General features: G+C 43.1%; 1 protein-coding gene across 7 annotated transcripts in view; it reads right to left on the bottom strand.

The window, feature by feature from the left end:
• Positions 1 to 14,086, bottom strand: part of MAGEE2 (MAGE family member E2) — a 157,459-nt gene extending 143,373 nt beyond the window's left edge. For 3 of the 7 annotated variants that reach the window (XM_084789870.1, XM_084789871.1, XM_084789869.1), the window contains exons 1-5: positions 13,856 to 13,987; positions 13,181 to 13,286; positions 12,612 to 12,776; positions 10,588 to 10,752; positions 5,983 to 6,102 (exon numbers count right to left, since the gene is read on the bottom strand). Coding sequence is in view for 1 of the 7 variants with exons in the window: in XM_084789869.1 (XP_084645995.1) it covers positions 5,983 to 6,008 (26 nt within the window). In the remaining 6 variants the exon portion in view is untranslated. Of the gene's footprint in view, positions 1 to 5,982; positions 6,103 to 10,587; positions 10,753 to 12,611; positions 12,777 to 13,180; positions 13,287 to 13,855 lie in introns of all 7 variants that reach the window. The other 4 variants (XR_014780696.1, XR_014780697.1, XR_014780695.1 and 1 more) reach the window with 3 other exon arrangements.
• Positions 14,087 to 14,504: the final 418 nt, after the last annotated feature.

Below are 14,504 nucleotides of genomic sequence, written 5' to 3'. Positions count from 1 at the left end.
CTCAGAGGCCATCTGGAAATGCCAGACTTCGACCTTAACAGCAGGGTCCCACAGTCTGCCCTTCTCTGAGAAGAAAGGGAAGGGGCACAGGGGAAAGAGAAAGGAGGTGAGAGGGAGGAGCTGGGAGGAGAAGAGGGAGGGAAACTACCTACCAGGATGAAAGTAAATAAATTAATGAAAAAATTTTAAAATGTTTAAAAATGAAATGTAAAAAGGAGATGGTCCTAGGCTGTAGTTTCCATGTGCCTTTACCCTACTTCAATTCTTCAATCCTTCCCATTTGTTCACTAGCTCACAGAATAATTCTCTTCTCTGCCTTAGCTTCAGAGCTAAATAAACACCAATACAAATCTGATTCAGTCTGGAAAATGAAGAGGACTCCAAGAGGATGGTACTTTTGTCTTTTATGACTTTCTTTAAGCTCCTTTGGGCTTCTGCCATCTGTTGGTTTAAGAGTTGGGGAAAGCCATGCATGACTGCCAGAGTCTGGGTCAAGGAAGTCAGTCAGAGACTTCCCCAGTAATAGTAGACCAGAAGAGGCCTTCATCTAAATCTGCAAATAAAAGAATTAGAATAAGAAAACTCAGACACTACTCAAAGAGAGAAAGCACCATGGATATCCACAAAGGAAGTGAATGGGAACCCGAGAGGCAACAAATGGTAGGAAGTAAGCAGACCATGGCTCACGAGAGGAGGGACGGAAAACAGTAGCCACTTCCTAAAGCATTTTCTTCCTCTTAAAGTAGGAGTGGGGACTAAACAGGCTGCTCAACAAGAAGATTCCCAAATAAAACCATGAGACTTAGGAAGAGACATGCCAATCACAACACACAAAGAACAAAACAAGACCCATATTTCCTCAACTACAGAACTCAAAAATATTAACAGGTAAAATGCTGGATAAAAATTTCAAAAATGTACCGGTAATAATGATCAAGGACCTGAAAGAGGATTCAAACAAGCAGATGAATTCAATGAAGGATGTGGAAAGTAAAGAGACAAGGAAACATTGAGGGAAAAAAAATCAGCAAAATCCATGAGAATATCAGCAATATGGGCAAAAGAATAGGAATACACAAGAAAACTTCAGCAAGACATTTGAAATTAGCAGGGCGATGGTGGCACACGCCTTTAATCCCAGCACTCTGGGAGGCAGAGGCAGCAGATCGCTGTAAATTTGAGGCCAGCCTGGTATACAAAGTAAGTCCAGGACAGCCAAGGCTACACAGAGAAACCCTGTCTCAAAAAACCAAAACAAAAAAAAGAAATTTGAAATTTACATGGCATGTGCGAACACATACACACAAGTACAACACACACACACACACACACACACACACACACACACACACAAATAAAATAAAATTTAAAAAGTGTGTTGGAATATGCCTACAATCCCAGAACCTCAGAGGTAGATATGGAGGATCAAAAAGTACAAGTAATCCTCAACTATATAGTAAGTTCATGGTCAGTCTGAACTACATAAGATACTGTCTCAAAGCAAGTAAGCAAGCAAACAAACAAAAAAACCTCCCAAAGAAGCAAAAAAGCTGGAAAGGAAAAACATAAACTTACCTACAAGGCAGAAACATCAAAATAACATCACACCATTTGATCAACAACCCAAGAAGCTAGTAAAGTGTAGAATGATATTATTTCAAGCCCTGAAAAATAACCACAAAACCTAAGTGCTAGACACAGGAAAACTGTCTTTAAGAAGTGATAAATAAGACATTCCAAATACAAACTGAGGCAGTTCATGACCAACAAAACAGCACTGTAGAAGGTACGTAAAGGAGCGCCATCTGCAGAGAGGACAGTCTTGATGAAAGCACAGAAAAATAAATTTCATGAGGGGAACAGATAAATACAGGGATAGAAAGGAAGCCATCAAGTTCAACTCAGTAAGCCAGACACTTCTCAATAGTAACAGAAGAGACAGTAAAGAACACGCAATATTCCAATCAACCAGGAAAACAACCAACAAAATATAGGAATTAGTAAGTAAGCATCATGTAAATGCACTTGACTCACCAATAAACAAAGACTGGCTAAATAGATGTAAAAATCTAGATTCAGCTATTTGTTTTCTCCAAGAAACACAAATCACTGATCAAATCACACACAGACAGAAAGCCAAAGGAAAAAAAACAATCCATCATGGGAAATAAACTGGAAACAGGTTAGTGTAGCTATTCTGATACCTCACAAATGACTTCAAACAGGCTGGGTGTGGTGGCGCACGCCTTTAATCCCAGCACTCGGGAAGCAGAGGCAGGTGGATCGCTGTGAGTTTGAGGCCAGCCTGGTCTACAAATTAGTCCAGGACAGGCAAGGCTACACAGAGAAACCCTGTCTCGAAAAACCAAAAAGACTTCAAACAAAAAGTATTCAAAGAGATAAAGCAGGTTACTGTGTATGAATAAGGGGAACAATCCATCAAGAAGCATCAAAAGACAGGGCTTCAAACTCTATAACAAACACTAATAGACATTAAAAAGTCACCCAAGTCCTGATACAATCATACTGGGTGATTTCACTATATACCAACTTTCACCTTTAGAGGACTCCCAAACTAAATACCAACAAAGAAACCTCAGTTAAACTACACCACAGACCAAATATACTTACCAGATACAAACTGAACATGTTACCTAAAAGTTAGGGAATACAGATTCTTCTTAGTAGTCCATGGAAGCTTCTCTAAAATAGATCATGTTCTATGCTACAAACCAAGTCCTTACCAAATACAAAAGAATTGAAATAACTTTCTGAATGTTATTACATCCCAGCAAACTAGAAATTAATAGCAAGAATAACTACAGAAACACACAAATATAGAGATTGAAGGACAGACTCACGAATATACAATGGGTTATTTAAAAATTAGGGAGGAAATGAGAAAGTTCCTAGAATCAAATAGACACCAAAGTCCAACTTATCAGACCTCTGTGTGATCTTTGGAAGATGACTTTACCTCCAGGAGCCTGTTTTCTTAAATTGTTTCCAGGCTTAACATTCTATAACCCAGGGAAGTTTAACAGTACTGTTAACTGCTGTTCAGAGTGACAGTGGTTTGAGCAGAGAACTGAATAGGCTGAGTAGAGTGTCACCTTCCTCCAGACACATATTTTTTTCCCAAATAAATGGATATGTTCATAAGCATTCTCAGCCAGCAGAGCTGTGGGGAGTCGGCCTGATAATGGGACTGCATGGGCAGAAACTCAAGAGTCCAGGAAGAAGGTAGCAACCAACTCTATTTCTAATCTGCCCAGGCAAAGCAAGAGCATCATACTGCCTAGAGAGTGGGGTGTGGAGGTGGTGTCACCCGCCCCCACACCATACCCACACAGGCTGGAGAGGTTTTCAGGATCATGACAGATGATGAGAGAACTGTTACCTATGACACACAAAGCAGAGCAGAAGAGATCAGGGATGACAAGCCAGGAGAAGCTCTCTTTGAAGGTCTGGGCCTGTTCCCAGCTGCCTCAAGGATTCTAACATGAGAGAGGACTGACACGGAACCTGAGTCAACAGATAGCATAGAGTAGGTAAACTGATGCTGAGGGACAGATTCCAAGTAAACTGTTCAGGGCAATTTTCAAAATGAAACCTGTCTTATGTGGAAGAAGCTGACTATAGAACTATAGACCAGCGGATGAAAGCCTGTGCACTCCAGCTGGAGGATGCTCTGTCCAAGGGCATGTTCTTGTGCTGTGTGACCTCAAGGGTACAATACAACTGAAATTCTCGCGGGTGTGTCTGGTGACACGAGGTGCTGTAAAAGTGAAATATTCAAGTGTGTAGGGGAATCTCTCTGAACTCTCTGGGAATTTAGGAGGATAGGTCCTTCTAAAATTTCAATGATAGAAACTTCTATGGCTACTAAGTAATGGGCTTTCCAAACTTCAGAAAAAAGAAAATCCCAAGAAACTGTGTCTCCATGGTATTCACCATCAGAATGAAATATAATAACCCTCAGGAGACTTGTATAATCCTTTAATAAGAAACATGCATCCCAAGTTTGTACTTGTGTATCTTACTGTAAACAGCCATTGATTCTGCCATCAATATGTAAAACCTACGTGCAGTCTTCTTTAGCTGAGTAGCCTGCCAGACTGCAGAGCTGGGAAGCACTGAGCCCTTAGCTAACCCGCTCTGTAGAAGAGGACTGGGTTTTGCCCATGTTTGTCTCAGTTTAGGAATAGACAAAACAGAAATTTGCAAGGAGAGCATCTTGAAGAGTCTTTATCTTCTAGCCCTAGGATATAGGATACAGGGACAGCCGTTCCATTCAGATGGTCATAACGCAGGAAAAGGCAAACTTGACTGCCTGAGAAAGTGTCTGGGATAACCTCATTTTGTAACTACTGAAACTATTTTAGTCCAGTGCCAAAATGTACTATTGTGAAATTACAGGCTTATGCTAATTTTTGCTATGATGAACTATTATACACTAAATAATATGTAAATAATAAAAGTGCTATGTATTCTAGTACAAAGTTATGAATTAAGAAACAAGCAGCTATGTTACCCGATTACTTCATAAATGGAAGTCAGATATAAGTTGTTCGTTCACGGTCTACCACTGGCTAATACTAAGGCTTGTCCTCATAGCAGAGCTCAAGGATACACTGCAGGAAGTAAACATCCCTCAGGATTGGGGGCTGGAGGTCTGAGATCACACTGACAGCACAACTGGAATCCGCCAAGTATTTTCTTCCATGCTGCAAAAGGCCCGATATCTTGTATATGATCGTGGCAGAAGGAGCTGGGTCTCTAGCCTCTTGTTGTAGGGGAGATAATCCTATCCACGAGGGCGACACACTCACGACCTAATTACTTTCTCAATATCCATAACTAAGTACCATCACGTTATGAATTAGACTTCAATGGAAGGGTATGAATACCCAGTCTATAACAAGGCCACAACAAAATATTGTTTCTAAGCCACCTGGAAAATCATCTGATTAAAAACATTTTTTGACAATGGGGTGCTTATTTGGAATGCTACGCAGAGGTGTAGATTAGCTCTTGCTTGGAGCTATGGCATATGAAGGAGCACTCAAAGTAAAAGGAGAATTTAGGATGCCTAAAAACTGCAAGTGCATGAGACACATGTTTCAGAACATAAGAAACACTGCATAAGGGCTGGGTTGATACATCTGTAGGTATGGTGCTTGCTGTATCCCTGTGAGGACCTGAGTCTGACTCTCTGGAGCTCACAGAAAGCCTAGTACAGTGGCGTGCATCTGTAATCTCAGTGCTCCTAGAGTGAAATGGGAAGATGAGAATCCTTAATTGCTCACGAGCCAGCTGACTTGGTGTACACAACAGCAAAACTGTATGAAGGTAGGAGGTAAGGACTGAGACCTGAGGATTCCCCCACATTGCACACTCACACAAATGTGCAATGCATACCCATCACACATGCGCATGGGCGCGCATGCGTATGAGCGCGCGCACACACACACACACACACACACACACACACACACACAGGAAGTTAAATGACATGGGGAATGGTAGAGAAAAACCTGTGATTTTGACCACTGGCACATATGGGGAACATGTATCTGGACACACGTGTATAAATCACATAGAGAGAAACACTGTTAAAGATGTCAGTCATCCAACACAAAGTCAAGAAACAAACAGCTAGCTGGTTGTGGTAGTATTAATTAACATCACATTCTACAACATGTAGCAGGAGGAAAGGAAGCCATAGAGAAGGAATTTACCGTGGGGCAGCAAAGATAAGGAGCACGTGGCCACGAGGGCTGGCCTGATGGAACAGAAGCAACCCAGGCAGGAACAATTATGACAAGTAACCCGAGGTGTGTAGTTGGGAAATAGGGAAATTGCTCAGAGGGCTGATACCTGCTCAGCTATGATGCGCTAAAGCTTTTCCCATTCTAAAAGGTCTCGGTGTCGATTATTTGGGAACCAGCTGGGGTAGAGAAGCCCTCTAGAGTTTAATACCTGATCAACAACATGATGGTGCACATCTGTAATAACAGCACTCAAGAGGCACAGGTAGGCAGATCTCTGTCAAGGGCAGCTCCAGCCTACAGAGTGAGCTATTATATGGTAAGACCCTTTCTGAAAAAAAAGAAAGAAAGAATCAGTTATAGCTAGCATTGACTTTATTAATGGTGGGGAAGGACATATAAGGTGATCACTGTCTACCACTGCTTGATAAATCAGTCTTATCCTCATAGCAAACATCAAAGATAAAATGCAGGAAATAAACAGACTAAAGAAATTAAACTATCTATACCTGCAGTCTATTATAGTTAGTCAGGAACATTTCCTAGGCAGGTAGGGGAAAGGTGGAGAAGAAACAACTTATAGGAAAAGTGACTTCTTTACTCCTATATGCTAGTTCTGTGGTAGCTTTGGGGGATTTTCTTGTCTCTACCTCTGAAATCAGCAGAGGGACACTAGTATTAGAGACATGCGCTACCATGCCAGATTTTACATGCGTTCTGGACATTTGAATTCAGTTCTTAAAACTTGCATGAAAAGTGCTTTACTCACTGAGCAAGCTCCCAAGCCTACGTTTTGAAAACAACACAACCATCACCCAAAAGACTGATTTTATTAGTGAGAACATAAAAATGACTTAGTAAACCTAAAATACACGATATCATATTAAGTCACCATGCTGAACAATAGGTCACCAAACTTACTCCTCTTGTTCTAAGTGAACTTTGTATCCTATGACAAGCATGTCTTCATGTCTATCGCCTGCTCCCCAGCCACGCTCTAGTATCTACCTATCAATTGTTCACTACTTCTGTGAGTTCCACAACTTCAAGACTCTACATATAAGTGAGATAAAGTAGTAGTCATTTTTCTGTACTCAGCTTATGCCCTCCAGGTTCATTCATATATAAGTAAGTGGCCAATTTTCCTTCTATTATAAGGCTGTAGACTATCCCATTGATGGACTTTGACTTCTTTCACAGATTTGTTTAAAAACACATACAGCATGAACATAGGGTGTGCTAACTTAAGAAAGCCATCATCCCAGACGTTGGATAGCCCAGAGACCTAAGATAAAAAATGAGTCTTAATGATATTCTGTTATACTCATAGAGTGATGTGTAGTTCAATTGTCGACAGAGGCTTCACCCAGCAACTGATGGAAACAGATGCACAGACCCATAACCAAACATTAGGCAGAGCCTGAGGAACCCTGCAGAAATGGGGAGAAAGGATTGTAGGAGCCAGAGGAGTCAAGGACACCACAAGAAAACCTACAGTATCAACTAACCTGGGCTTATAAGCGTTCAGAGACTGAACCGAGAACCAAGGAGCCTGCATGGGTCTGACCTAGACCATCATAACTTGCCAATGAAATTGAGATGAAAGGGGATCACACGTCCCTATCTCTAGCTGAGGAGCTATTGTTAGTACCAAGCTTTCTTCAGCAGCATGGTCCCCAGTAGCCTGACTATGATCAGTGGATGGCTTCACACCCATGTGCATTTTGCAAGCAGTAATTTTGGACTCTGGGTTTATACTTGAAAAAGAAGGAGGAGGAGGAGGAGGAGGAGGAGGAGGAGGAGGAGGAGGAGGAGAAGGGATGTGGGGAGGAACTGGGAGACAAGGAGTAGGGAAAGGAATAACCAAATACATTGAATGCATATATGGAAATATCAAAAGTAATTTTAAATGGAAAAATTGTAGCTCTAAGTATGAGCTGATTCTAGTACGACTAATATAGGGAGAGTAACAAGGAAGGGTACCCAGAAAGTCAGATGAGGTTCAGTCCTATACAGGCTTACTAGCTAAAGACTGGCCCTTTACCCTGTGTGAGATCAGAAAGCAGTGTGGTGCTGTAATGCCTTGTGCAGAACAAGAAAAGCATTAATTTGAAGGATGCCTCTTTAAAACTCAAGACCACAACAAGAACTTCTGATAAGGCAAGTGAGCTCAACAGAAGCATGCCGTAAGGTCTTACACACTGGACTGCAGATGGCCACAGACATGGAAGTAACTTTTCTGCTACACAGATGTAAAGAGGGAAACATGATCTCCCAAAAGACTAACAGAATTGCTGAGATCAAGCTCAGCTAACTGCTCAGAAGAACAACTGGACTTTTTCCTGACATGAACCTATTCCAGGAAGGATCCCAAGTCATGAGGGGAACTGTCATCAGTGCTATCCGAATATGAAATATAGGATTTGTGGACTTCAGTTCTTACTCTCACTGTGAGTACAGTTACCCAAAGCTGTTGGCTACACTACCACCCCCTAACCTGCTCACAAACAGTGTGCATGTATTTATGGGCATCAATGTGTTTTACTTATTTAGTATTTTGCTATGTCAGATTGTTTATTGTTTCCATTCCTACCTCCCTATCTCATGCCCTTCCTTCAGCGTCTCTAGGCCAAGCTGGCCTGTTACTCCCTATGTAGCCAAGGATGACCTTGAACTTCAAATCCTCCTGCCTCCAAATCTAGAATGCTGGGATTAAAAGTATGTAGACATAAGGCTATTGTGTAATTCAAATGCTGATTTCTATACCCCCCTCCGTATCTGGTTACAATCCTTGTTCTGAGAATCTCCTGTTTCAAGGTTGTGTACACACTGCTCCCCAATTGTCCCGATATGCCAATAAAGCAGTTTAAGGCCCATCACTAAGCAGAGGAGAGAATAGGGCTGGACTTTCCGCCACAGAGAAGAGGAGTTGAAGCAGAGGAAGGAGGGTATTTTTCAGCCACCCGCAGAGATCTAGAAAATATCAGGAGAGAGGAGCTGGAGTAGGATAGCGTATGTACACTGGGAGGAAGCCAAATTAGCTTAGAGGGTTAAGAATAGAGTAATAACTGCTCAGTTATTTTGTTGTGAAGCCTGTTAAAATAATATAATGCTGGCCGGGGTATGAGAGAAACTGAGAAACAAACACAGTTTCATAAAAGTATGTGCCACCATACCAGGTTTATGTGGTGCCAGGCCTCAGGAACTCTCAATAAGTAGTCTACTGCTTCAGTTATAGGGATCCGCCATCAGGGTCACCTCATGTTCCTTCCTTACGGTTATTAGTTTGCTTGTTGTATGCATGACAGTGTGTGTGTGTGTGTGTGTGTGTGTGTGTGTGTGTGTGTGTATTTTAAAGACAGGGTTTCTCTGTGTAGTCCTGGCTGTGTCCTGGGCTTGTTTTGTAGACTGGGCTGGCCTCAAACTCAAATAGCCTCCTGCCTCTGCCTCCCTGAGTGCTGGAATCACAGGCGTGTGCCACCATGCCAGACTTACATGACAAATACTATTCATTTTTATTTGTCCATGATGGTACAAATAGGCCTACAGTACACAATTTACTACAACTTGGGGCTTATAAAAGTGAGAAAGCATCCAGAAATGTCACTCAAACCAAGAAAAGTAAAATCTGCGCGACTTAGTACCATAGATAATCTTCAAGCAGGGACTGACTTACTAACAAGATCAGAGTCCCATTGGCCCACTTGGTCCAAACTGCCAAATGGATACCTACAGGTCCTATAAAATGTTGTATTCGTGATTCTGAGGAAACTACTGAGGCACCAAAAGCCATGCTGCTTCAAGAAAAGAGAAGAAATACTGATTGCCAGAACAAGTAAATCAAACAGTGGGAGTTTATAGGCTAAACCAAACCTTTTTCTAAAACGTATTTAAGAAAAAACAATCTCTCGCAGTATGTACCACCACACACAAAGGTAAGTACAAATGTGTACGGATTCTTCAAGATGAAAATTCTCCTTCAAAAATTTTTCTTGTAAGTTTCATGATAGCAAAATAGTTCCTGCTCCCAAACTCCATACACAGGGTATCAAAAAAATAAAAACTTCAGGAGAGAGATAGGACCATTTGATTCACTGTATATTTAATAACCTAAGGAATTCAAACTTGTGGCTGCAAAAAGACTGAAAGTGCCTCTTTCACTAACATACGCAAAAGCCAGGCGCCTTGGTATATGCAAGGGTCGCCTTCTCCACCAGTATCTCACTGGGTAAGAGGTCCTATCTCGGCTCACACTGATTCTCCTAGGCCTACTCTTTAGCTGTACTCTGTCCTAGGCACTATCTTCTTTCAGTCCATCACTGGGCAGATATGTTCTACTTCCCTTTTATTAGAATTTCATTCGGGAGGAAGCTTGGGCATTCCACAACAATTCTGGGCCCTCCCTTTGCAGTTCCTGACACCCTAAGGAGGATATACAGATAGTTCTGTCTGCACTGCCGCAAACTACAGCAGTGGCGAACCTGAGATTGCTACACGGTTCCTCTTTATTGACCTCCGATAGAGTGCTGTGCTTCTTAGGCACCATTCCTATCAATATGTCACAAAGCCATCAGATCTGGCCACAGGACAATTATAATATCTGGCAGTTGGTACGCTACAGCTTGGTGAGAGCTGCAAGAGCTGTACTTTTGGATACTAATTGCCCCTCATGCTCTACAGAAGTCTTCAAGCACCAGAATCCATGAAGTCACTCTGTTAGAAGCACTTTGGCCAGGTGAGCTGGGGCTTTAAGAAGCAGCATCTTACACTCCTGTATTGCTGGGCCCACAGCAAGGATATCCTGTAGGTAGCCTACCTCCTCCAGATGTACAAGGGTAGCTCATCAACATCTTGATGCAGTTCTGGAACATCCGCGGGACCATGGTGATGCCTGGGCAGCCTTTTCATCTAATCCAGTAGTCCTCCATGCTCCACTCTGGCACAAATTGAGCATAGTCTGTTTTTGCCTTGTCCTCGTTTGCTATATATATAAAACAAATGCATACCAAGCCCCTTACATTAGAAAACAAGCTGCTTCCTAGAACAGTCCCACATGCCTTAGAGGCCAGCAAAGTGTGCCCTTTAACATTAGTTCGCTTTAACAACTAAGAACACACAACATTCCCAACAGAAATTACTTGGATACCACCCCACCACCCACTCCCACACTTGAAGAGGTACACCAGCCTTATTAGCCTTATTAATCACTACTTTGGTAATACAATGACTCAGGCTCTGCATGTACAGCACGGTAATCCCAACAGTTCAAAGAATTGTTTTCAGCTACGTTAGTGTCAGGTGACTGCTGGCTATAAGCACATGCCATCTCATTCAGGGAGTCAAGAACCAGACCGCTCATTACCTCCCCCGCCCTCACTGCCCCCCCTGCCCCCCCTGCCCTGCCAGGGCCCAGCATTTCTCAATGAAGCCTGGGAAAGACTTCTTCCTGGTAGCCAAAATTAGAAACTTTCCAGTTATTCCCAGCCTGGTTCACGTTTGTTGAGTTTTCCTGTTCCCTCCTCCTGCATCCTAGATTTCTGTATCATCTTTCTGTTCAAGCAGATACTTGAAGGGAAAAAAAAAAATAGAGAGAAACAGTGGGGGGGATAACTAAGAATCTGATAGCCTATCTGCTATTAGGAGTCAGGCCGTTAAAGAGGCTGATCCTTCACATCACCAGTAATCATGCTCTCCTAAGAAAGTCAGGGTCCAGTACACCACAAGGCCTTCGGTGTGCTCCATGGAGCGGCCTAGGACTCAGACTCTGCATGGGATGTGTAAGAGTATCGAAAGGATCTGGAAAGCTCAGTTATACTTGTTAGTGAAGAGCTGGGAGTGGTTCTCAAATTTAAGTACGTATCAGAATCCTATGCACGGAAAAATGCATAGAACACAGATAGCTGGAGCTGGGCGTGGTGGAGCACGCCTTTAATCCCAGCACTTGGGAGGCAGAGGCAGGAGATATCTCTGTTGAGTTCCAGGCCAGCCTGGTCTACAAAGCGAGTCCAGGACAGCCAAGGCTACACAGAGAAACCTTGTCTCTCAAAAAAACAAAAACAAAAACAAACAAACAAACAAAAACCCACAGATAGCTGGGCCCAAAGCCCAGTTTCTGATGTAATGAGTCTAGGCATTTCTAACAAGTTCCCTCGGGCTACTGCTGCTGTTGGTCTGGGGAACTATGCTTGTAGCAACACTGGGTTAGAGATGAAGCTGGACAGAATCCACAGCTGTGTTTCTCTGTTATTACATTGCTGCCACCACCTCAGCCTTAGTTTCTTATATCTAAGGAGCTCAGCCACTAATGTGCTCAGATCATCTGAATGAGAGAATATGGAGGAAGCCCTTAACATGAGTTAGCGTTTGGTAGATCACAAATGGATGCAAGTGGTCATTAATGACTATTGGTCAACCCCACCATGACATGACATCTTCCTCTAAGCTCCTTTTCCCAACTAGAAGAAATTTCTATCCTCAAAATAATGTTCCTAAATTAGATGTAAAATACAGACAATCCTAAATCTTAATACTTAGAACAAAGATGACAAATCAGGCTATGTATGGCCTGTGGAAAACAGGGAAGTACTTGCAGAAAGAACTACATACTAGACAACCATAGGTTGGCATCCAACACAATGGAACAGAACTTTACCATTGGCTGGGACCAAAGCAGCTGGGTGTCCTTAATAGTCCAACTATTAAGTAGTTAGGTGTCTTTAAGCAGGCAATGCAGAAAATTTTCCAGGCTGTACCTTACATTTCAGCAACATGCCAACCCACTGGCACTCTCCCTCTGCTGCCACCCCCAGCGCATGCCTCTCTGCCTACTTAGCCACTTACCTTGCCTTAGTGTCGTCACACTTCTTCTGCGAGGAATTCAATGTCTTTAGATCATTAGGTCAAGTATCCTTGGACACTAGCTTGGACTGTGAAACCTTGAGTCTCACCATGGCTTCTTTCTGGAGATCTTTTTGTTTATATGTCTCATCATCGTGCATTCCAAACCTAGGAAGTGAGAACCAGGCCAAGTGGGGTGCTAGCATATACCTGTGATCTCAGTACATGGGGGACGGATGGAAAAGTCAGGTTGGAGCCAGCCTAAACTACTTGAGACCCTATAAAAGGGAGGGACAGAGGACTGGGGCAAAGGGGACCTGAGACTGGGAGGGGAGAGGTGGAGAGGAGAGAAGAGGGAGGAGATGGGGACAGAAGAGGAGGAGACACAGAACAGGAAGCAACCACCAAGCACACCGGACTGGAGTCACCCAATGTGGAAGGATGAGATCCCCAGGACCCACAGAGAAAGGCAAGATGAGAAAGCAGAACACAAAAGGAAGGGAAGCACGCGTCCCACTCTCAGGACGCTGAGATTTAGAAGAAGCCTTTCACCCAAATGCTCAAAGCCTCACCTAGCAGGCACTGTTATCCAAGCTCTGGTGCTGGTGCTTCTTCTGCATCCATTGACTTCAAGTAGAATTTTCTATTCTGGGGATAGTTTTCAAAGTCTAGAAGTAACTACCAGGAATGAAGGAAAGGAAACAGTAAACATCTGTACTTTTGGTCTCTTCAAAGTCATTAAGGCCCCATCACACCATTCCTAATGTCTCAAATCATCATTTCTAGAGGAAGTCGGGTCTGCCCGCTTAGTTCAAATGAAGATGCACCCTCCGTATTTCGCGGTCTGTGCTACTTTCTAATTTACTCATGTTTACACGAAATTAGGTCAAGTTGTTTGTCTGTCTCCACATATTAGAATGAATAGTACCTGAGAAGGTATTCAGGGTTTGGCACATCATCGGGGCAAATGTTTCCTGAACGAGAAAGGACAGACGGATGTCTGGACAGGCGTTACGGATTATGCCCTTAGAATTCCAGTGCGAACTGGCTTTCCTTTTTGCAGACTCAACTCCAGCTCTGACGTGAGAAACTTCCCGCCAAACATCTGTAAAGCCCACATTCTGTAGAGCCCAAGGTACCCGTGCAAATAGGACGGAGAGTGCGGCTTTTTGTGTTAATCCCCAAGAAGCCTCTCAGCTAAGGTCGGAAGACTACGACCTCCCCCCTCCACGCCTTCAGACTCCTACCGTTAAAGCAGCCACCTTGGGTCCGTTCCGGGGTAAAAACCGCTCAGACCATGCGGAACTGTGGATCGAGTTCCGGACAACAGGATAAACAAATTCAAGCTACCCACCCTCCTTTGCGTTCTGAACACCGGAACCGCAATTCTAAAACAGCCGGAACTTCCTGTTGCTGTTGACATGGCTTCCAGGCTCCGATTTGAAGGGACTACGTGTCAATCAATTGGGAATTCACTTCCGGGGCACCCTCAAGACCTAAAAGGTAGGTCGTTCGGGTCAGTTGGCTTTCACCTTACCTTTTCATTTTGTCTTGTTCTGGATCTTCACTCGGCCCTTCCAGTTCAAACAGCCAAAGTCGGGCATAAAGAAAACATTCTCCGGCCTTTGTTTTCACCTTGCGAAAAACTAGCCACTTGGTGGCAGCATGATTTCACAAATGTATTCAAGTCCGCTCTTCTCCCGCCCTTTGTATTAGGAAAAAGAACACCTCAGTCAAAAACTGCTTTCTTATATGAACAAGGATCTTTTCTGCCATTTTTATAGTCCCCAGGTTTTCCTAATAATAAACCAATCTGAAGAGTGGCTGGAAAAATATTTTTAATGTGTGTCTTTGATTACTAGGCTTATTGTATACTTTCTCGGATATGCATCTTGT

Source organism: Acomys minous, assembly GCF_964271855.1.
Source record: "Acomys minous genome assembly, chromosome: 7".
Lineage (NCBI taxonomy): Eukaryota > Metazoa > Chordata > Mammalia > Rodentia > Muridae > Acomys > Acomys minous.
This window is presented reverse-complemented; position numbering and strand designations above follow the sequence as displayed.